The 22,180-nt window shown below is 33.1% G+C and overlaps 1 protein-coding gene across 7 annotated transcripts in view; it reads left to right on the top strand.

The window, feature by feature from the left end:
- CACNA2D1 (calcium voltage-gated channel auxiliary subunit alpha2delta 1) overlaps window positions 1–22,180 on the top strand; it is a 510,209-nt gene that overhangs the window by 468,897 nt on the left and 19,132 nt on the right. For all 7 annotated transcript variants that reach the window (XM_020884065.2, XM_020884063.2, XM_020884064.2 and 4 more), the window contains 14 exons: window positions 4,982–5,079; window positions 7,771–7,858; window positions 8,986–9,048; window positions 9,717–9,820; window positions 10,671–10,757; window positions 12,264–12,331; window positions 12,694–12,732; window positions 14,772–14,843; window positions 15,699–15,851; window positions 15,937–15,989; window positions 17,597–17,652; window positions 18,042–18,171; window positions 20,168–20,277; window positions 21,370–21,452. In XM_020884065.2, coding sequence (XP_020739724.1) covers window positions 4,982–5,079; window positions 7,771–7,858; window positions 8,986–9,048; window positions 9,717–9,820; window positions 10,671–10,757; window positions 12,264–12,331; window positions 12,694–12,732; window positions 14,772–14,843; window positions 15,699–15,851; window positions 15,937–15,989; window positions 17,597–17,652; window positions 18,042–18,171; window positions 20,168–20,277; window positions 21,370–21,452 — 1,204 coding nt within the window. The remainder of the gene's footprint in view (window positions 1–4,981; window positions 5,080–7,770; window positions 7,859–8,985; window positions 9,049–9,716; window positions 9,821–10,670; window positions 10,758–12,263; window positions 12,332–12,693; window positions 12,733–14,771; window positions 14,844–15,698; window positions 15,852–15,936; window positions 15,990–17,596; window positions 17,653–18,041; window positions 18,172–20,167; window positions 20,278–21,369; window positions 21,453–22,180) is intronic.

Genomic DNA, 22,180 nt, shown 5'->3' with positions numbered 1-22,180 from the left:
CTGACTGCCTCACAGAGTCCTATATTTCCGCTACTAGAGCACTGGCCACATTTCATTTTACTTACTTTCCCCAGCCAAGACATGATGGCATCTCTTTGGCTTACCATTCAATATTTAATATCACATCTGCTGCCTGGCACACAGTAGTGGCTTTGTAAAGATTTGGTGACTGGAGAATCTATAAATATATGAAAAGTATTTTTAAAATCATGTTACTAATGCATGCAATCTTATAAGCAATTTTTTGCTACAAGTAACTTTGAACAACTGCTAAAACTAGTTGGAGATGGAAAGCAGAATGTTACTATATAGCACAGAGATGAAACGGCATTGAGATACTGAGTGTGCTCTGTTGATGAGACTCCTCCTCCATCTCAGATCTGTGATTTTCTCTGGGTAGCTCCTTGACTCATTCCTCTTAATTTTTAAATAGACCATGCAGATTGGCTTTTTCAACTTCACCTTTAAACAAGGTAGAAAGCATGGTAAATGTCCAAGTTCTCCCAGAGAGGATGAATATATCTCCCAATCCCAATTTGTAGGCAGTGGATTTTGTTTAGTCCAGCAAAGATTAGCATATGGACCATTACTGCAGCCTTAGGTATGTTCAGCATCATGGCTGGAAGAGTAGAATTTGCCTGTATGTTTAGGGAAAGAGTAAATACCACAGAAAGAAAGACACATTGTAGCTTGTAGGATGAATCAGTGAGTGTCCCCCTCAGTTAACATATTAAGCCTTTTACATACTATGATTACATTTACCCCTCAGAAGAATGTAATAAATTAGTACTATTATCCTATTTCACAGATTAAGAAACAGTTTTAGAGGTGGTAAATAATATGGGATTTGAATCCATTTCCTTGCTACCCTAAGGTATAAATATCTACACTGAATATGTAAATACTTAAGGAATTTCAAAAAGAACATCCAGTACGGCTGAGCAAATATTTTTGTAGGGAACATTTCCTGGGAAAGTGGGCATTGAATGTATATTCAAAGATTTGTGGAAAATAAACTGATAAAAATAAAGGAAAAAAAATTGGTGAGGAAAGACAGACATTTTTGTTACCCAGGATATCAGGCATATGTTTTTGTCACTGTTATTAATGGGGAACAGTGAAGCAAATTAGAACAACACTATCAGAGTCTGTTTCCCAGATATTCCTTTTCATGACTGTTACTCAGATTTCCTGCATCTTAGTTTCTTTACTAGCAAAATAGTGCTAACAATTATACCTGTCAACATATAGAGTTTTTATAAGCTTTAAATGAGATAATACCACATGTATATATATACATGTAATATATACTTGTAAGTATATTACTTAAGTAATATATACTTAATATAGTTCTTGGTAAGAGATGAGCTCTAAATAAATATTAGTTATTATTTATGGTTCTAGTAGAGTAGGAGGAGGAGGGAGTGCTATTTAATAAAGAATGTTAAAAAGCAGATATTTTAAAGTAAAGGCAAAAGCTTGCAAATTTTAGAGGTAGACCATTTCTGTTAATTCCTAAATAATTATTCTATTTGATCCTGATTAGTACTCAGTTTTAACATTTCCTTCCATCTTAAGACTACTGGAAAGGAAAGCATTGAGAATACAGATGCATGTAGCATTATTCCTCCCTTTATGAGAATTAACCATCAGAGGGATGAAACATGAATTAATTTTTCTATCTTTCTGGGATAATCAGAAATAAGAAAGCACTTCAAAGATATGTTGGAATGAGAAAGAAATAAAAGTATGTGATACCCAGCAGTTAAAGACTAATTTGTGATGTATGACCTATGTAAGTGAAATAGAATGAGAACAAGCAGTATTTTAGAAATAATTTGGCAAATTTCTAATACCAAAGATCTTTTAGTTTCAAAGCAATTTAAGTTACAAATTTCATTTGGTCAGAAACACAAAGTGAGCAAATGAGATTATATAGCTTTCAGATCCTGAAGGTATTTTTAGGAAATGGAAATGGGTCAAAACCCACCCAGAGATTTCTCCATCTTGCTACTTAACCTTTTTTAGAAGGAAAAAAAAAGAAAATCCTCAGAAAAATAATGATCCAAAGAGAGTAAACCCAGTCTCTTATAGAAAAACAGAGCATCATAGAACGTTTACCAGCAAGTTTTCCAGCGCATCCTAAGGGAAGTCAGCAATTGTGGTAACCACAGTATGTTTCCCATCACAGACTTGCCTGGGGTGGTTCCTCTGGAACAAGAAGTGGTGATTATCTTCAGTTTTCAAGCTCCCAGCCATGTGCTAAACAATCATTAGGCTAACAGACAACTGATGTTGATGCTGTCTATTTAGCCACACATTCACACCTCAGATATTTAAGTCAGGCTATTGCTGCTATTGCCTACTGCATGGTGGATGACTTTCTGTTGTCCAGAATCATTCTTATTACTGGACAACTCATTCTTCTGACCCAGTCAACACTTTGTTTTCTCACATTTCTGTTGTTTAATTTTTTTTTTTTTTACTTCTGCTCCTATCCTAAGTCAGCTTCTCTCCTTAGTAACAGCTCCAACACTTTCACTGCTTTGCCTTTAGAATACATCAACAAGTCAATATCTTGAAACTAGTTCAAAATTGGGTATAACCCAGCCAGTGAGGATAAAAACAAAAGCAAAACATTATGACATTGTCTAAATTAATTGCTCAGAACAGCCTTCTGTTGATAGAGGTCTAACCTGCTTTTGGTTTGAAACTTTGTGGGTATAAAAGCTCATGAAGTAAAAGTTTAAAGCACATTGTATGTTGTGTTAAAACACTAATTTGGAATCCGAAGACTTGCTTCACTTCCCGTCTTGACCATTTGCCAGTTAGGCGCCTTTGGGTAAATCTTTACATCTTTGAATCTCAGTTTCCTCACCATTAAAGTATTAATCTCCTGGTAAAGTTATTTTTAGAATTAAATGAGCAAAGATAATGTTAGAAATGCCTTTTAAATAATAACATGGAACTTTAAATGATTTTATTGATAATTATTTAGTCTTTCTACAGTATTTAATCCTTCTACAATCTTGCCATGAGCTTCTATTTCTGTGTGACACTACTTCAATATATTGGCCTTTTGACTTGAAGGCTAGTGTTATTTTCCAAAAAGCATAACATTGTGGGAAGAAGTCGAAAACTGAGTATTATGAAAACTTTTTAAACCTTGCCTCCAAACTAAAATTTTCGGTGAGCCAAGAAGTTATGACATTCTATTGCTCTCTGCTCCCTGAGGCTTTGTGTTTTAGATCATGGGCTTGCATCTGAAAATTTTTACTTTTTAATTGCGTTTTTGCCTTGAATATTTGATTGTTTGGTCTGTTAGTTGTATTAACCTAGTTATTATGATTGCAGTCTTCTTATATTTATGGGACCTTACATTTATTCTGAATTTTCAAAGCACTTGGGACAACAGTTTTCAAAGTATGAAAAGTTTGAAAAGTATGAAAAGCCCTATGGTTTCCAGATACTCTTTCCAAGAATTCACAAGGAATGGCATTTGTCTTTTTCATCATATTGATACTTGCAGTGCTGTGACAGTACAAAAGCAGTGGTGAGCTGTTACCACATTGGGAATCAAGGCAGTTGTACCAAAGCGTACTGGTAGTCACTTAGTCTTCAATGCAAGGCACTCATATTGGGGAAAAAGCCAGTGTCACTCTAAAATATCCTTGAGCATGTATCTTTTAATACTCTGAATAAAGAAAATGGAAATTTACTATATACTAGAGTAACTTGGCTGTCTCCAAACAAAAAAAGAAAGAAAAAAAGAAAAGCACTTATGTGATTGTTTGAATTGAGAGCTAAAATAGGAGCGTCTTGATTTTTTTTTCATAAAATGTTTTATTGAAAGAAGGAATGACAGATGAAGGTTATTCAGACTTGGGATGGCAGGCATTTTCTCAAAAATCCATTAAGTGAGCCTTTTACTTGGAAGAATACAACTGAGAGTAATTGTTCCCAATGACAAAATCTGAACTTTAAAACAGAAGTTAGAATTTTAGGAAAGATATATTTATTACTATAAGCAGGACTGCTTTGCAGTAATTATAGACTTATCTAATGAGATCAGTGATATAATTTATGAATGTGAATTTTCAGTATAGTATAATGAAGTGTGTCATTACTTGAAAGATCTAAATTATTCACATTTTCCAAATAACCAATTTATGATGTGAGAAAATCATGGGTGGGTGAAAGAGGCACTCAAAATATAAGATGGTGCATTGAATTTTAGTATAACAAGGTAGAGAAGTTCATTGGTATTGTTTCAGATTCTGTATCACACATTACAAAGCAAGAAATTACAAATAATCAAGTTTTAGTGTTATTTTAAAGCATAGTGACAGTTATCTGAGAAGATAAAATAATTCTGTCTCTTCCAACTGATTATCTATATGAGGACTGATGTGTTTCATGTGCCAAAACAATCTTGCAGTCAATTGAATGCAAAGGCATGTTTGTCTTCTATTAAGTCAGGAGTTACAGAAATTTGCAAATAAGCACATCAATGACACTTGTTTATACTATTTTCCGAAAATTCAGTAATTTCTCATAAAAGTGCTATCATGTGATGGGTTTATTAAGATATTTAATAAATAAATGCTTTTTAATTTCTTGATATTAATTTTTAATTTCTTGATAGTAATTTCTAAATATAGATTACTAACCTACAACATTCAATAATAGCTCAATCAGTAAAGAACCCACAGGAATAACAGAAGCTAATTTTTATTGAGCACCTTTTGGTCCAGAGGTCAAAAGCTTAATATATATTGTCTATAATCTTTAGCACTTAATGAAAAAATATTGTTCTGTTATAGAGATGAGGAGATAGAGATAACAGTTCAACAGCTTACAAAATCATGCACTACAAAAAAAATAAAATTAAAAATAAATTGTTTCCACTACCTATGATTGCTATGAACATTTTTTTTAAGTTTTGATTTTAACACCTAATATCCTAAAATATGTTTTTCAGAGATTACTGCAATGACCTTAAAATATCAGATAATAACACCGAATTTCTTTTAAATTTTAATGAGTTTATTGATAGAAAAACTCCAAACAACCCATCATGTAAGTATGCAATCATTGTTCCACTGTGTTTATATTCAAAGTGGTCAAATCTTGGTTCAGTTCAGTTTGTTGCTATGCTGGTTTATTTATTTACTTTTTGAATTTTTAATGGTAAAATTAAATAATTTAACTCAATTTTTTACATATATTAAAGAAATTTCATTCTGTTATTAAGTAAACTTTAATTTTCAAAGCCAGGTATTAAATACTTGCAAATGGTTAGCTGTAAATAAGATAGGCTACTCTCCTCTCAAATTTGAGAAATTTAATTTGGAATGATCTTTTGAAGGTTTTTTCATTGCATTGTTCTTGGTATGTAGAGGGAAACACAACAGAATTTTATCAAGTGATTTATATCCTCCAATTCATACAATGAGTTTTAATATGGATAGTATAAACACAAAACTAAATAAAGATATAACACCTAATCATTTTCTCTCTTCCTGACATTCTATTTTTATCACAGTAACTTAAAAAGTATGGATCTTTAATTCTCCATTTTATGAAATAAATCAAGTTGGAATAGATAAATTTTACTAGTTTTTAACCATTTTTGTCTTTTAGATAAATTTCCATCCTTTTACTATGAAACCTCATAGAGATTTATGGATTCTTGACCCTTAAAACATTTCAAAATCTTAACTAGTCTTTTTTTCCTAAAAATTCCCTCCTTTTGTTTCATTTTTCCCCTCTTTCTCCTTTCTCTCCCTTTCTTCCATCTCTTTTTTCTTTTTAAAATTATTTCTCCATCTATTAGGAAGGTTTAAACAAAGTATGGAATATTACTTCTTACATTTATCTCATAAGAATAAATAACTACTGAGCACCTGTAACATGAGTTAGCCAGTTGCCTTAAAGAGCCACTCTGGAAACCTATCATGGGTGGATGAAGTTTGCATTGATCATGCCTGAACATAACTGATTTTAAAACTTTCTGCTCAGTGTGAGCTCACTAAGCTGAGCCTTTCTAATGTTGTTATTTATTTCCTATTCAGAACTAACAGGCATTTCCAAGAGAGAACTAAAATAATAAAATTATTGAAATCCCTTTATAGGGTATCTCTCATCCCAGAGAAGTATAAATGTTTATACAAAATCCTTTTAGTAAAATAGCAATTTATGTTCTTCAATCTCTTCCTTTTTCCTGTCTCCCCTATAATTCTGTGGAAAATGTTTGAGATAATTATGTAATAATGTAAAGAATTGAGAACTTACTGGATTTTTTATCATAAAAAAGAGCTAATAGCTAATGAAACAATCTGTATTTTCCTCTGACAGTATTTTTGTAGGTTTTTCTCAATCATACTTTACCTCATTTATGAATAATCTGTTAAACCATCTCTAAAAGTAGGTATTAGTGATTGAAATGTAACTGACCTAAATGTTTTTTTAAGGGGGTACAGTCATGTTTAATTTTGCTTTAAGACACACTTAATCCATTAGTAAAATTACAGTTCTCAACTTTAATTCACTAACTTACCTAAAGGCATATGGTATAGAGCAGTTGTTTTTTTCATATTCTCCTTTATTTTTGGATTAAGTTAAAAAGTTTTATACATAGTGTATATGTATAAAATGGTAAGCTTAATACTAATCTCTATTGTGTGTAATCAGCTGTAGGAGACAAATTTCAAGATCCATTTTTAGGCTTAGAACATAATGAAAATATTAAAGAAATTATGAAATTACTTGCAACATTGATTTATATATATATATATATATACATACATACATATATATATATATACTCCTTTGTTTTACCAAAAAGTATTTAATAATTAAAAGGATTCAAGAATTAAAATATTCACTTTCCAAATGGGTTATTTTTATAGTAATTATTTCTTTTTTTTTTAGTAATTATTTCTAAAATAATGTAATAGAAAACTTCCTAGAGTGAATTGAAATGAAGTCTAACATGTGCATTAAGTTGATCCTTTAATCTTTAGTATAAGATATATTGAGTTAAAATAATTAAAAAGAACTGAAATGTTTTCTAGCCTATCCATCCCCCAGCTCTTGTAGTAATACAATATTAAGTAAGACCATATATTTATTATGTGAATAAAATGAAATCATATCATAGGCGTGAAGTTTCAGAGGGTACTTCTAGGTTATTTCAGAGTTTTATCTATGGCTTTAGAGCAGAGGGCCCCAAAAAAGGGAAGACAACATGTTTTGTTAAGAATGTGTATGAACTGACCCTTGGTCCTCATTATCTCTTCCCACTACTACCTTTGTTTGAACTTGGGCTGATATGCTCTTCAGTTAATGTCAGAAATGACATCCTGAAGCGTATACTCTTTCATCAATACCAGTAGATTTCAAAAGCCAATCTTGGAGTACTGCTGGCCTGTGATGTGTTCTGTTCCTTGGCCAGAAAACAAACTATATTATACAGTTTTATAATTCTATATAAACTTGTCTATGAAATTATGATGCTTTGAAATCCCTATCTTTTTGATAACATTTAGAAAATAACTTGCCTCATTTAGAATTGACTTTTCCACTTCTAATTATGTCCATATCCTGAAAACTAGGAGGAAGAGGAACACAGATAAAAATGCAGATAATTAATAAGGATAGATAATTAATTTCTAAATTGCTTTGGAAATTTAAAAGAATACATTTGTTTCATTATTATCCTAGTTAAACTATGTGCATATAATTAAACTTCTCCTTTTTCTGTGTTAGGCAACACAGACTTGATTAATAGAGTCTTGCTGGATGCAGGCTTTACAAATGAACTTGTCCAAAATTACTGGAGTAAGCAGAAAAACATGTAAGTATCTGTTCTTATTAATAAAAAGATATATATCCTGTATTTCAGTTTAGCAACTCTAGGAAATTTGGGGGAAATTGGCCTCATAAATTTAAAGTTTATTATCTTTAATAACAATTTCTCAAGAAAACCATTTTGCAATTGTTAAATTTTTAGTATTGGGTGTGTGTCAGGACTAACATCAGTCATTACTCAGCTTTACACATTTACACACCTCACCGTGAATAACCAAATTAAATTGATGTGCTTTCATGTGTCTCAGTGTTTGAGGTAAAATAGGATCTCTAGTGAATGTTCAGTTAGCTTTCTAATAGCACTGCCCTACACCCAGTCAAGAAATTGAGAAATCTGATGATCGTTCTGTTCCAGTCTCTTCTCCACTCCATTTCTAATCAACCACGAAATGATAAATATTTTTTTCTAAAAAAGTTTTCCTCTCTTCTTCATTCTCAACGTTCTAATGTTTTTCCATTTCTAAGAAATCACAGCAGGTGATTTTTCTGCCTTTAGTGCTTCTGATTTCTCTGCCCACAGCCCCTCCCCGTCTATTCTCCATGTAACACAGACTTGCCAGAGTCTCTCTTTTAAAACTGAGTCCTAATTTCAGGATAAAGGTGAAGCAGGCTCTCCAGCATGGATTTCAGGATCATACATGAGCTGACCATTCTTCAAAAGCTTGTACTTGGATTTTACTTCCTATTGTTTCTCAGCTCATGCCTTGCGCTTTTGTGCACCAAACGCTACCACTCTGCACTAGCTTCCCCTCATATGTACTCATTTCTTTACATGTGGTGTCTTCTCTATTAAGTCCCATTCTGTCTTCAAAATGCAACTATATCATTGTTTCTTATGAAATGTCTTCCTCAAAGATCTCTCTATTAAGCCCCATTCTGTCTTCAAAATGCAACTATATCATTGTTTCTTATGAAATGTCTTCCTCAAAGATCCTCTCTTTAACCATTTCTTAGATATTTTAACCTATTAAACCATAGTGTGCGTCTATTGATATTTATCTTGGCTTGCTTTGTCTTAGGAACCCATTTTATTTCTTTTTGTACCACCACCATCTAAATATTGTACAAAGACTCAGTTGAATGAAACTTTCCTTCTTCTGTCTTCTGTTTCAGCAAGGGAGTGAAAGCACGATTTGTTGTGACTGATGGTGGGATTACCAGAGTTTATCCGAAAGAGTAAGTTCAAATAACATCTGTAAAAGTTAGTACATTACAGAGGACTACTCCAAGGATCTGTGCATTACTGTATTAGGAAGCTACTCTTCAGAGAAACTGATCACTATTAAATTAGAGTTTATTTAAAGTACTTAATTATTAAAAAACTCCATTCTTGAAAAACATGCTATGATTCTTCAATTGTATTTTTCCTTGTCACCTATATTACAACATTTAAGTTTTAAAAGAGATTTTTCTCTTTGTAGACATAACTAACCTGGTTAAATGAATATAATGTTATTATGAATATGACTATTGGCAATATTTGCATAGCACTTCATTATTTTCACTCATGTATGGATTTTATCTGTGTTTATCCTCAGAAGAGTCCATAAAGTGGGCTCTGTAGGTTTTTTAATACTAATTGATTTACTAACTGACTTGTCCATAATTACTTGTCTAGTAAATGTCAAAGTAAAACTTGAAGTCAGCCTTTTCTGCTCCTTAATTTAACTCTGTGCTGATCTATTGCTTCGTAATGAATGTCATTTACACCATCAATTACCACTAACTTCCTTACCCGTACCAGAGATGCAGACATATCTGTAAAGTTCAGTGATGTCCACAAATGGAAAAGTAAGTTATCAAATAGATTAAAGAATAAAAATGATGAGCTACTTCCTCCTTAGGGCTGGAGAAAATTGGCAAGAAAACCCAGAAACATATGAGGACAGCTTCTATAAAAGAAGCCTAGATAACGATAACTATGTTTTCACTGCTCCCTACTTTAACAGTGAGTACCACTTTACAAGTCATTCATCTCAATTCCCCTTTTTAAATAAGTGATTGCTACTACCTGCTTTCCCCCCAAACAATATATTTTATGATAGTTGCTCAAAAAGTCATTATTAATTACATACCATATGCATGACACTGGAAAGATTGAAGTATCCTTTTAGTTGAGGAAGTAAAATGCATCTACAGGAAATCAGCCAACCAGTAATGTGAATACAGCATATCTACAGACATGCATGGTACAGTGAAACACATGTAGATAATCCCTAATTTCACAAACTGCAAATACAGTTTACTCTGCTTTAATCAGTATTAGTTGCATAATATTTGTACAAATAATTACTAGTCTATATTTTTAAAATATTCTGTTGGGTTCTTTCCCTGAAGCTTTCTATTTTAATCCTCAGCCTTTCTAGAGGGGCTTATTACCATCATTTTATAATATTTATTTATTTTTAATTGATTGATGATTGCTTTACTGTTACCATCATTTTTACAAATGGGGAAACTGAAGTTCAGGGAATTTCAGTTTTTTCCAGTTCTTTCAGCAGCCTCCTCAATATTTTAGCAGGTATAAACCAGAGATTTGGTGTGCATCCTTTAACTTGTGAGAGTGATACAGCCAAGCTAAATAAGTTCCATTCCAAAGTCAATTAATGCAGCCAATTCATGGACACTCCAATTAGCCTGGTATAAAAAGGAAGAAAAAGAGGAGACCACTCATTCCTTGATAATATATCTATGCTAGAATATTTAAGCAAAATACTGTTTTCCTGTATTTATTAAAAGACATGTAATATTATTTGATTTATCTAGAGTGGTTTGTTTTCCTTTTTTTTTTCTTTTAGAAAGTGGACCTGGTGCTTATGAATCAGGCATTATGGTAAGCAAAGCTGTAGAAATTTACATCCAAGGAAAGCTTCTTAAACCTGCAGGTAAGCATATATACTGTCCACATACACAGGACTGAAATTAATGTGACCTACTGTTTCTAATATCAACTGGCAGTGCTTATCTGGAAGGCTATTAGTACGCTTCAACCAAAATACAGTTAAAGACATGTGAGTTTGAAAAATGAGATACAGTTACCTATGAGATTGGGGATAAAATTAAATTGATACTATAAAGAGTTGACAGATTTTTCAAAGAAGTGTATATGTTTATACACTGTTGACACAAATTTATGGAGTCAATTTTATACTATGTATCAAATTCTAAATGTTTGACTGATGTAGCAATCTCACACTAGAAATCTAACCTATAAAGTATTTCAAATATACAAAAGTCAAGAGAATTCCCTGGCAGTCCATTGGTTAGGACTCCATGCTTCCACTGTACAGGGCACGGGTCTGATTCCTGGTTGGGAAACTAAGATCTCACATGCCATGTAGCAGAGTAGATATCGCCAAGGATGTGAATGTCTATAATATTTTAAACATAAAAAGTTGTTTCCATCATTGAGAAAGATAAATTATATCTTATCTATATTATATCTGTTAAAAAGTAGGGATCTTTTTTAAAAGCGTAGAATAAAGAATATGAAATTTTTGGTAAACTAAGTCAAGCAAATGCAGAAGTTCTTAAAACTGAGCATCAGTGGGAGTTAGAAGTGGGCTATAGTAAACAGATAAATAAAAATTAAAGAAAAAAAGTATTGTGTAAATCACTGTTGTTAGAATTCTATAAAGGGTTTAGAGAGGCAGATTGAGAAAGCAAATAAATCCCGTTCTGCGCCTGAGGGCAGCTTTAGCCCTCAGTGGTTCAACTACATAGATTCACTCTGTTACTCATGCAGTGACTAACTCATTTGCTCCTTTCTCCATTCACACGGTTGCTTATTTACTCATCCAGTCTTACTCTTTCAGTCTCTCATTCATGTGCCCTTTTCTACCCACTCACCTACCTACTCATCCGCTCATTTATCCACACTTTAGCAGACATGTCTTCAGCAACTACTGCATGCACTGGTTAGGTTAGAGAAGCCCCTTCAAGCTCACCCCTCAAATGACTTCATTTTTATAAATCTATTCCTGACACTATCAATTTTTTAAGCTTATTGTATTAATTGGCAAGGTGTAAAAAAGAAACTATGAATGTAATGAAGTTTATGTAATAGTTTAAGAGCTATTAATATTACTTCTTAATGAAAACCTCAAGAAATATATCTCTAATTTTAACATTATATTCAATTTAATGCTATTTTATAAATTACCTAAATTATCATATAGCAAAATATATATCTAGGTAATTAGATATGTAACCTTTTACATGAATCAGTATTTCTCAGTGTATCTGCAATTAAATGGATATTCTTTTTCTTTTTTTTAAAGAAACTTACATTTGCCTCCTTAGGAATTTTCAAATGTGAGAGGAAAGATAAGTGACAATTATGGCTACATTTCTTAAAAATTTTGTGTTAATTTTTCTTTATGGTTTTTCAGTTGTTGGAATTAAAATTGATGTAAATTCCTGGATAGAGAATTTCACCAAAACATCAATCAGGGATCCGGTAAGATATTTTTTTTTTTAATTCCTATGCTACATTTACTAGTCTCAAAAAATCAAATACAGTGGCAAAATCAACTTTTAATGCTACTACATTGAAGCATAATTATGAATTCCTATTTTTTTCAGAGATTTTTTTTTTGTTTAGTCAACCAGTAATAAAAGTATTATCAATGTAAGAATTTAAAATGCCCATTTAAATATTAATTGATATTCTCTAATTTATAAAGATAAAACTAATGATTAGACTATCATTTAATATTTTATACTAACTAAATTATTTATAATATGGTAATAATGAAAATGATATAATTAAAATCATTATTAAGAAAATGTGAGGTGATAATTGTACTTTCTGTCTTTCAGTGTGCTGGTCCAGTTTGTGACTGTAAAAGAAACAGTGATGTAAGAAAACTCTTTAAAATGGAATTTTTATTTATTTATTTTCCCTGGTTTTTCTCTCTTTTTTTAATTAGTTGGAGGCTAATTACTTTACAATATTGTAGTGGTTTTTGTCATACATTGACATGAATCAGCCATGGTTTTACATGTATTCCCCATCCCGAAACCCCCCGCCCCCCCCCACCCGATCCCTCTGGGTCTTCCCAGTGCACCAGCCCCGAGCACTTGTCTCATGCATCCAACCTGGGCTGGTGATCTGTTTCACCCTAGATAATATACATGTTTCAATGCTGTTCTCTCGAAACATCCCACCCTCGCCTTCTCCCACAGAGTCCAAAAGTCTGTTCTATACATTTGTGTCTCTTTTTCTGTTTTGCATATAGGGTTATCGTTACCATCTTTCTAAATTCCATATATATGTGTTAGTATACTGTAATGGTCTTTATCTTTCTGGCTTACTTCACTCTGTATAATGGGCTCCAGTTTCATCCATCTCATTAGAACTGATTCAAATGAATTCTTTTTAATGGCTGAGTAATATTCCATGGTGTATATGTACCACAGCTTCCTCATCCATTCGTCTGCTGATGGGCATCTAGGTTTCTTCCTAAAATGGAATTTTTAAATACAACTTTTTGTGTTACTCTTTCTAAGACTAATGGTAACAAAATGCAGGAAGTTTTCATCAGATACCAAAATAATATTGTATGGAATTGTGAAGTTATTCACTGATAAGAATTTGAATTATATGCTTCTAATTCCTAAACTTAAACTTTGGAAGCATTTAAAAATATTCATTCAAAAGCCATATCAATATGAACTATATTCTCTTTGGACCCAATTGTGTTAGATTCTTTTGCACATATTTATTTCGGCTTTGTTTCTGACCATGGTTTCTAACTGAAGCATACTTATTATCAATGCAGTCTTTCCTCATCTTTTGCATTTTATCTGAATATTTTTGTGCTGTATTTATAGTGGTGAGAAAGTTTCTTTTAACTGAACCTTAGATTATAAAGAAGTTTTACTTGCCTGGATTGGATTCTATTATTTGCATTTTTGTCTGAGAAATTGAAAAAGCTAATATGAACCTTTTGTTTCCAGTTTAAGATGTTGTAAGAATGAAACTAGATAAGTTATGCCTATACTCAATAAGAAGGATGAATTCCCCTATTTTCTTTGAGTCCTCGCATGTATGTCTGTATGTTTCCAAGGGAAGCAGGAGTTTCGTATCGTTTTATCACTCCTAAATCTTGAGAAGCCATAAGCCAGTAATTTTAATTATTATTGTAGCATTCATTTTACATAGACTATGTATCAGCAGTTTTTAGAGCAAAGGTTTTAGCAAGCTTCTTCCATATTATTAAAACAGAATGCATTATGTTCTGAACTCTGAAAACAATGCTTTTAATTGTAATTTCATGCAGTAAAACTATTAAATTGATTCATGTATTTAAGCATAATTTAAAATGGGAACATTTTAGGATATATGATTATTTTTCCTTGAACTCATTTTTTTCCTCTTGATTCTTGCTTTTACATCCCAAAGTACCCAAATATTTTTAATATAAAACAATTATAACCTCATGGTGCTGCTTTTTCTTTTTATGTCTGTGATGGATAGTGCCCCGAATGGATTTTTTAAAAGGTCTTTCTTGTCAAAATCTTAAGTATGTGTTTAAATATAATAATAATAAAATAATTATACATTATTAAATATTTGATTTATCTAGTTTCCTGATTTATTAAGATGACCACAGAGTGACAAAAGGATTTTTTCTAGTTTGTTCTTATGTATTGTTCAGACTGAGTTGACAATTTTAATGGCTGGATGGTGGTGGAATTTCAAGCCCTGATGGTTTGATAGCAAACTATGCATACCCTTATTTCATCAGAATCTCCTGAACACATACCTTCAAGATAAGATATAGTTATTTAAGCTTTTCTCCTATTTTTATTGTTATAATCATCTACATAAAATGGAGTCATACTGTAACCTAACCTTCCTTAAAATGTATTAACTGCTATTTTTATTTTGATAGGTAATGGATTGTGTTATTCTAGATGATGGTGGGTTCCTTTTGATGGCAAATCATGATGATTATACTAACCAGGTATGTACCTAAAGTGGGAAGAGGTAGAGTTTCCAAAGTGTGTTTCCCTGATCAACATTATGAAACTCCTCCATACCACTATAAAACTTGATAACCAAAGTGTTTAATGTAATATAAGCCATAAAAAAATACATCCTAAAAATAGTTTTCCTTTTACTTGTTAGTCAGTTTTACTTTCTGGTACTGTTTCTGCTAAAACTTATGTGCTAAAGATTTTAATATGATATGAACTTTTTTATTTTTGATCTCTCAGGAATTTAGAAAATTTTCACATATTAGTCTGTTGATAATATGAGTCTTAATACAAACTCGTTTGAAACAGATGAAGATTCTAACACCAAATTTGCCAGTTGTCAATGTAGGCTCTTTGGTTCATTTCAAACAAAGTAGAAATAATTGCCAAATAATTACACTTCTGAATTGATATATCTGGCTTCTCTTTAAAAAACAAACAAAAAAAATCTCTCAGTCCTGGACTGTTTTCCTAAATGACATTATTTATGGGTTGGAATTGATGAGTTCGAGGTTGTCCCTATGGATGGGACTTAATCCAGTTCATCACAGTCCCCACAAGTTTCTAATTTCACCATTTATCTCATTTGATTGTGGCTTAGTGCATAGTAAACTGTCCATTTCTTACACAGATAGCATTGGCAGCCATTCAGTAATGAGAACACCTAATCTCAAGGGAGTTCTTTCAAAGTGTAATATACTCATTCATTACTTGCTTTTGTTTTTAAGCTCCTCAGTGGTTTTAGTTCAGTTTCTTTGTATCATTTCTTTTCTTTGTACTATTTCAAGTGTTAATAAAGTTTCAAATGTAAGCCAAATATGAATTACTTTTTTCTGTACCAGATTGGAAGATTTTTTGGAGAGATTGATCCAAGTTTGATGAGACACCTGGTTAATATATCAGTTTATGCTTATAACAAGTCTTATGATTATCAGTCGGTGTGTGAGCCAGGAGCGGCACCAAAGCAAGGAGCAGGGCATCGCTCAGCATACGTGGTCAGTAATATCCACTCGCCTTCCCATTGTGTCAGAGGGACACTCGGTGTTCATTAGCGTAACACTTTCTTACCCTGTTTTATAGCCATCAATAGCCGACGTATTACACATTGGCTGGTGGGCCACTGCTGCTGCCTGGTAAGTCCAAATTTTAGTTTTATTGGTAATGAGAAAAAAGGGTTGTGAAAGAGGAAAGAATTTGATGAAAACACAGACATCTAAATAATTATTATGGGAACTACATTATTTCCTACAGCACATATTGTTAACAGTCATAAATATTTTTTTCTTAAATGATCAGTGTAAAACCATTACAATTATCCAGCTTTTTCTATGAAAATAGATTTATGCAAACTTCAGCCTCTTCAGGGGATTCTTTTATCTATGAATCTGTTGAAATTCTTTTCATTGGTATTTTGTGTTTATATTGTACTCAGTCCTTAAATTTTAGGCCTCACATTGATCTACAAAAAGTGACTAGTTATTGTCTTAAATACCCACGTTAAATGTCTTCATCCATCAGATTCATGACATAATGACTTCTTTTTCTACTTCCTGACTTTTCATACAAAGGCTGGCCTCATTTTGGAGGCATTGTATTCCTGAAATGGATCTAAATCTTTCTTTTTACTGGTTCTACCCTTCCTCCCACTTTCCCCTCTACCTATATCCTGCCACCAATGAAAAGAAGACATTTAAACTGCTTATTGAGGCACTGTGGAAAGTCTGGAAGATCAAATTTGTCATTGTTTGGGTCTGGTCAGTCAAGTAACTAATCCCCCTGTTATGTCTGGGTCCATTCCCTCCTCCCTCCCTGTTTCTCTTTTGTGTCATTACCCTACTGTATTGTGTAAGTTTTATTCAGTGTAGGTTAATATATAATGTTCACTTGATTTTGAGACTTTCCCAGCAAAAATTAAATGATTATGCCATTTTATTAAAGTAGCAAAGATTTTAGATTAAAAATCTGATTTTTTCTTAAAAATTATGAAAAATGGAAAAATGGTACTTTCTGTTGTAAAAATGCTATTTTAGATAGGCTTTACAAAGGTTTTCTACATCTCATAGTCATCCTGAAATACTTGATTGTTTCTATGCTATTTTCTGGTCAGAAAATGCCCCCTCCTCAACTTCCCCCTTCCCTTCTCCCTGCTTTTGTTTTAACTAAACTCAGTTCCAGATGAGTTTTTACCAGTATTTGGCTCAATTGTCATTTATTGTAAAACTGAAATGTGCCATATGTCCTGTATTTAATAGGTATATTTTATTTCATGAATGCCACATTATGAATTTTATTTTATGCCACCTTAATAGTTAATAAACCCATAGTACACAGTCATTTTTGTTTGTTTTGTGGTGTTTTTTTCCCTACCATACAGCTTCAGTATCTAAAATAAGGATAAAATCTTGAATGTCAAAACTATGCACTAATATGATGACATTCTCCCTAGTTATCACTTCTCCTCACTCAGATTTATATTAGGTGTCTTCACACATTATGTGTCCCTCACTGGGTCCTGAAGACAACTGACTTCATGACTTCTTTTACAAAAAGAAATTTACAATGTCTTATATAATTTAAAAAACACTTCTATAAAAATGCCTGCAAATTCTCAGTTTTTCCAGAAAGATGAAAAAAGAAATATGTTTATGTGTACATGCAAAAATACTCTGGTTTTTATGATATAATTAATAAAATAAAACACCTAGCTTTTTATCAATAGTTTTTTATATTTAAAATTTAGGTCTTTTCTACAGCAGTTTCTCTTGAGTTTGACCTTTCCACGACTTCTTGAGGCAGGTATGTAATAGCTCAGATGCTATCATAATAACTTAAAATTTTCTTTTTGGGTGTGCTGAGTTCAAAACTCAGAGTGTGTGTGTGTGTATTTGAGAGAGAGAGAGAGATCGTCCATTTGACATTTTGTAGGTTAAATTCTTTTTGTCACAACTTTCCTAATGCCTTAGAAACATTCCTAGGTCACACTGGTTTCTGTTTTGTAGCTGTTATGTATTCAAATTCATTTATTCTAATGATAGTTATTGGGTACCTTTTGGAGCTGCCATATACCTCATGGAGTAACTAGCCAATTATGGTGCCTGCCCTTATACTGAGTGATTTGTTTTGCTCTTTGAGAAGTGGAGGCTCTGGGAGACCGCTCATAATAATGGTCTTTGTTTTCCCCACAGTTGAGATGGAAGATGATGACTTTACGGCCTCTCTGTCAAAGCAGAGTTGCATTACTGAACAAACCCAGTATTTTTTCGATAACGATAGTAAATCATTTAGTGGTGTATTAGATTGTGGAAACTGTTCCAGGTAATTTGTTTCTTCAATTCTGGACTAGTCTTGCTTCCGTAAGAAATTGTACTCACTTTTATAATCATTACAGAAAATAACAGATTGTCATTTGAGTATGAGAGATGTGAGTAACCACTTTATGTTGAAAACACCACAGATCTTCAGTCTCTCTGAAGGTTTTTAACATTAATTCTGACTTCGATAAGTTGTAATTCCTTCAACTTATTTTAGTAATTATGGAATCAAGAAAATTATACCCACCTTTAGGCAGAATATAAAGGAAATTGTATTTTGTCTAAAAGAATCCATATTAAAATTTTTCCAATGTAGAGATAGTTTCAGAAATTATATTAATTTTGATAAGATTAGAATTATACTTACTAAACAGATTAACAGACATATCCTTAGGTAGGGAATTGTTTTAGTTGTAGTATTCACTTACCTTTGATTTGAAACTGAAAAACTAAGAACATATTTTCTAAAGTCAAGGTCAGTGCTAGTCATCACTGTCCATAAAATAGTTTGAAAAATTTTTGGAAGAAATGGAAAATTTCATTTTTATTTGTATCGAGAGAAAGAACAAACGGTAGGGTGGAGATTTTTGAAGTTTTGAAAGGAAAGGGATAATCTATGTCACAGGATCCCTGAGAACAGGGCAGGAAGGCACAGAATTGGAATGCTTTGTTTTTAGTAACTGAGGACAGCTTATTCTAGAAGAAATGTTAACATAGAGAATAGGAAATACGAGGAGGTGAGGTAATCTGAGCAGGTGACAGGGCAGGAACAGTTGGTTGCTAGGGAATTTGGAAAAGAAGTTTATAACTTTTTTTTTAAGTATTTTCAGGAAGGGGTTAACTGCAGTGAGCACAAATTTTTAATTGATGTGGTATGATTTTATGACTGACTTTATTAAACCTCCATGTCCTAGGAGGAGGTGGAGGGTATGCAGAGGAGAGGAAAGGGGTGGAGTCAGGCACGTAATCAGAGAAAAGCAGACCATCTTGCTTAAAAATTAGCATATCGGGACATCACTTTCAGAAAATAGAACTGTGGCAAGTTAAGTGGTTTTATCAGTTTAGGGTCTTCGGTCTTTCATTAATTGATGTCCAAGAGTAGCAATGTTTACTTTAAAACTGACTAAGTTAAGCTGTAATGTAAAGAACCAGTATAATAAGTGGAACCATGGTTACTTTCGATTTGCTTTATGCTTGTGTCCCAACTTAAATAGGTTAAGAAAAAAAGAAAACCCCGCTTCCTTGAAAAATCAATTACTCTTTAACAACAGATCTACATTTTTACTGTGAAAGGTAGAAACAGCTTAAGATACGGGGAAAAACACTACATGGAATTCAAAGCCCTTAATTCCGTCTAGACCTGTGTTGTCCTAATTCAGTAGTAACCAGCCACAGGTGGCAATTTCTGTCATCTGATCATTAGTCACTGCAACTAATTAATATTACAATTTTGCACCTCAGTAACACTAGTCACCATTTCGGGTGCTCAATATAGCATCCTGTGGCAAGTGTTTGCTTACCATATAGGTTAAAGTGGACGACATTTCTATCTTCACAGAAGGTTTGTTTAATAGCCTGATCTAGACTTCAGCCTGTCATGAGCTTGGGCAAATGCTGAGTCATTTTACACTCCTAGTTTCCTTCACTGTAAAATAAGGCAACTCTGGGACATTTTCAGTGATAAATAGCACACGTCCTTAAACATGTAAAATAAAACATTTCTTACAAGTCTAAACAACAGATTGGTACTTACTTTGCATTGAGGTTTATCGCTTAAGAAACATCTCCTGTTGGAATTTTTTAGTATTCACTTGAGAGATAACATGTCCATGTTAATCTTTCTCTTCAAAAATCATTCTCATTCGGTTTTACTGTTTGTGCATGTGATGCTTTGTTTCAAAAGGTCTTATTTTCTTTCTTTTTAATACGTAATAGTCTTTGAAAACTATTTTTTTCTCAAATGACGTTTTCTCTAATCTTTTATAATACTCATTCTACAGAATCTTCCATGTAGAAAAACTTATGAACACCAACTTAATATTCATAATGGTTGAGAGCAAAGGAACTTGTCCCTGTGACACGCGGTTGCTCATACAAGCAGAGCAGACTTGTATCCTTTCACACTGGGGAGATTTGGAATGACAATTCCATCTTAAAGCCATGCATTTTTAACCGCATCCCATTGTTTGTGCCCAGAAAGAGGAAAGTAGCACAGAGTGCTGAGATCACCTCCAGAGGCAGCACGGACCCTTCACACACAGTCTCGCTTGGATGTCAAGACTGATGGTGCTTCGCGTGCACGCGGGGGAGTCTTTGTGCAGAGAGCCCCGCAGACCCCCAGGCAGCCCTGGAAATGGCTGGGCAGCGTCAGGGAGCGCCCGGTTGGGGTTTGGTGGTGGCGGGGAGGATGCCGGGTTTCTGCCAGGGCTGTCTGCGGCGTGCTGGCCCAAACCGCCACACGGTGCCAGGTGAGGGCATCCTCTGTCTGCGCTGGCAGGCCGCCCGGGTGTGGACAGAAGGGAAAAAGGGCTGCTGTGCCTTGAGAGCTGTCAGCAGCCAGTCATCATTGATGGAGTCTATGTGGTCTCTACCCACAATGGAATATTTATTCAGCCTTTAAAAGAAGCTAAGTCCTGTCATATGCTACAGCTGCGATGCCAGCAATTGTAAGAATACTTCTGTGGGTAAATATGCTAAATAACAATGCAGCAACTATTCAAGCATTACAGGCCGAATTTTGGTAGACTGCCTCTGGTTTTTGCTATTTCTGGGAAGATAGTCCTCCCATATGTTATGTTTGGAGCTGCCGTTTATTGCTAGAACTAGTTTCTGTTTCTATCTTGCTAAATAGGAGGCGCCAAGGTCCTCTGTTATGGTCTTATGCGAATGACTCTCTCTCACAGGTGCGTCATTTGCACATTTCAACCACTTACATTCTACAAATATTTACAGTGTACTTCCTTGTGCCGGCAACCTTGCTGTGTACAGTACAGATAAAAAGTTGATCTCTTCACACAGTCCCTAGGCTAACAAAAAAAAATTTGTGGCACTTTAGTTCCTTAAATCCTATAGTAGTGTATGGTACTAAAATAATGTCATAGGTTTCTCCTGCTTGCCTTGAGAAATAAATATATGGCATTGTATTTTTTCAGTTCTGTGGGGGGAAAAAAGTAACTTCATATCCCTTAACAAGTTTTTTTAGCTGATGGTCCAGATCCTTGTGACATGGTGAAGCAACCCAGATACCGAAAAGGGCCTGATGTCTGCTTTGATAACAATGCCTTGGTAAGTGTGTCCAAAGAATTTCAGGGGACAAATTACAGTTAATTCCAACATAATGTCTCAACCATAGTATTTCTCATTAACATGACATACTTGCTGGTATATAGATTTTTCATTTCAGTATTTTTTCATGGTTAGCATAAGCTTAACAGTTGCTTCTTCTATCTATCTATCTATCTGTCCTTTCCACAGAAATTGTACTTTCAAACACAATGCCAGTTTACTAATGTTCCAAGATGATAAATCTAATGATTTTAAAGGCTTTCTAATAAATAGTAACTGACAGTAAATATGACTAATAGTATGAGTTGCTTACCTTCATTTATATTCCAATCTTGAAGATATGTTTTTATTATAGTATTTTATTAATTTGTTTAGTAAAAATACTGTAAATATATAGTACATATACTGAATGAAGATTCAGTATATTTAAAAACTTGTTAAATTGCTGTTGTCCCCTTATTTAGTAATTCTACTTTTCTACTTGGTTTCTAATTCTATCACCTATGAGCTTTGTATTATTTTTCTTAATTACTTTTTATATTGTTTGAAATTAGACAAGGTTAGTAACACAGGATTAAGTTGATAAAATTTTACACACCATATTTAATGTATGTTATCTGAAATGAGTAGTCCTTTTCCTATAGGTTAGCTGTCTTCCTTTCATAAACACTATTCAGACTACTGTATATATAAGTAGCTTTATACTTTTCAAATTATTTTAACTTTTT

Source organism: Odocoileus virginianus, chromosome 1 (genome assembly GCF_023699985.2).
Source record: "Odocoileus virginianus isolate 20LAN1187 ecotype Illinois chromosome 1, Ovbor_1.2, whole genome shotgun sequence".
NCBI lineage: Eukaryota > Metazoa > Chordata > Mammalia > Artiodactyla > Cervidae > Odocoileus > Odocoileus virginianus.
Note: the sequence above shows the minus strand (reverse complement) of the source record. Positions and strands in the feature narration are given on the sequence as shown.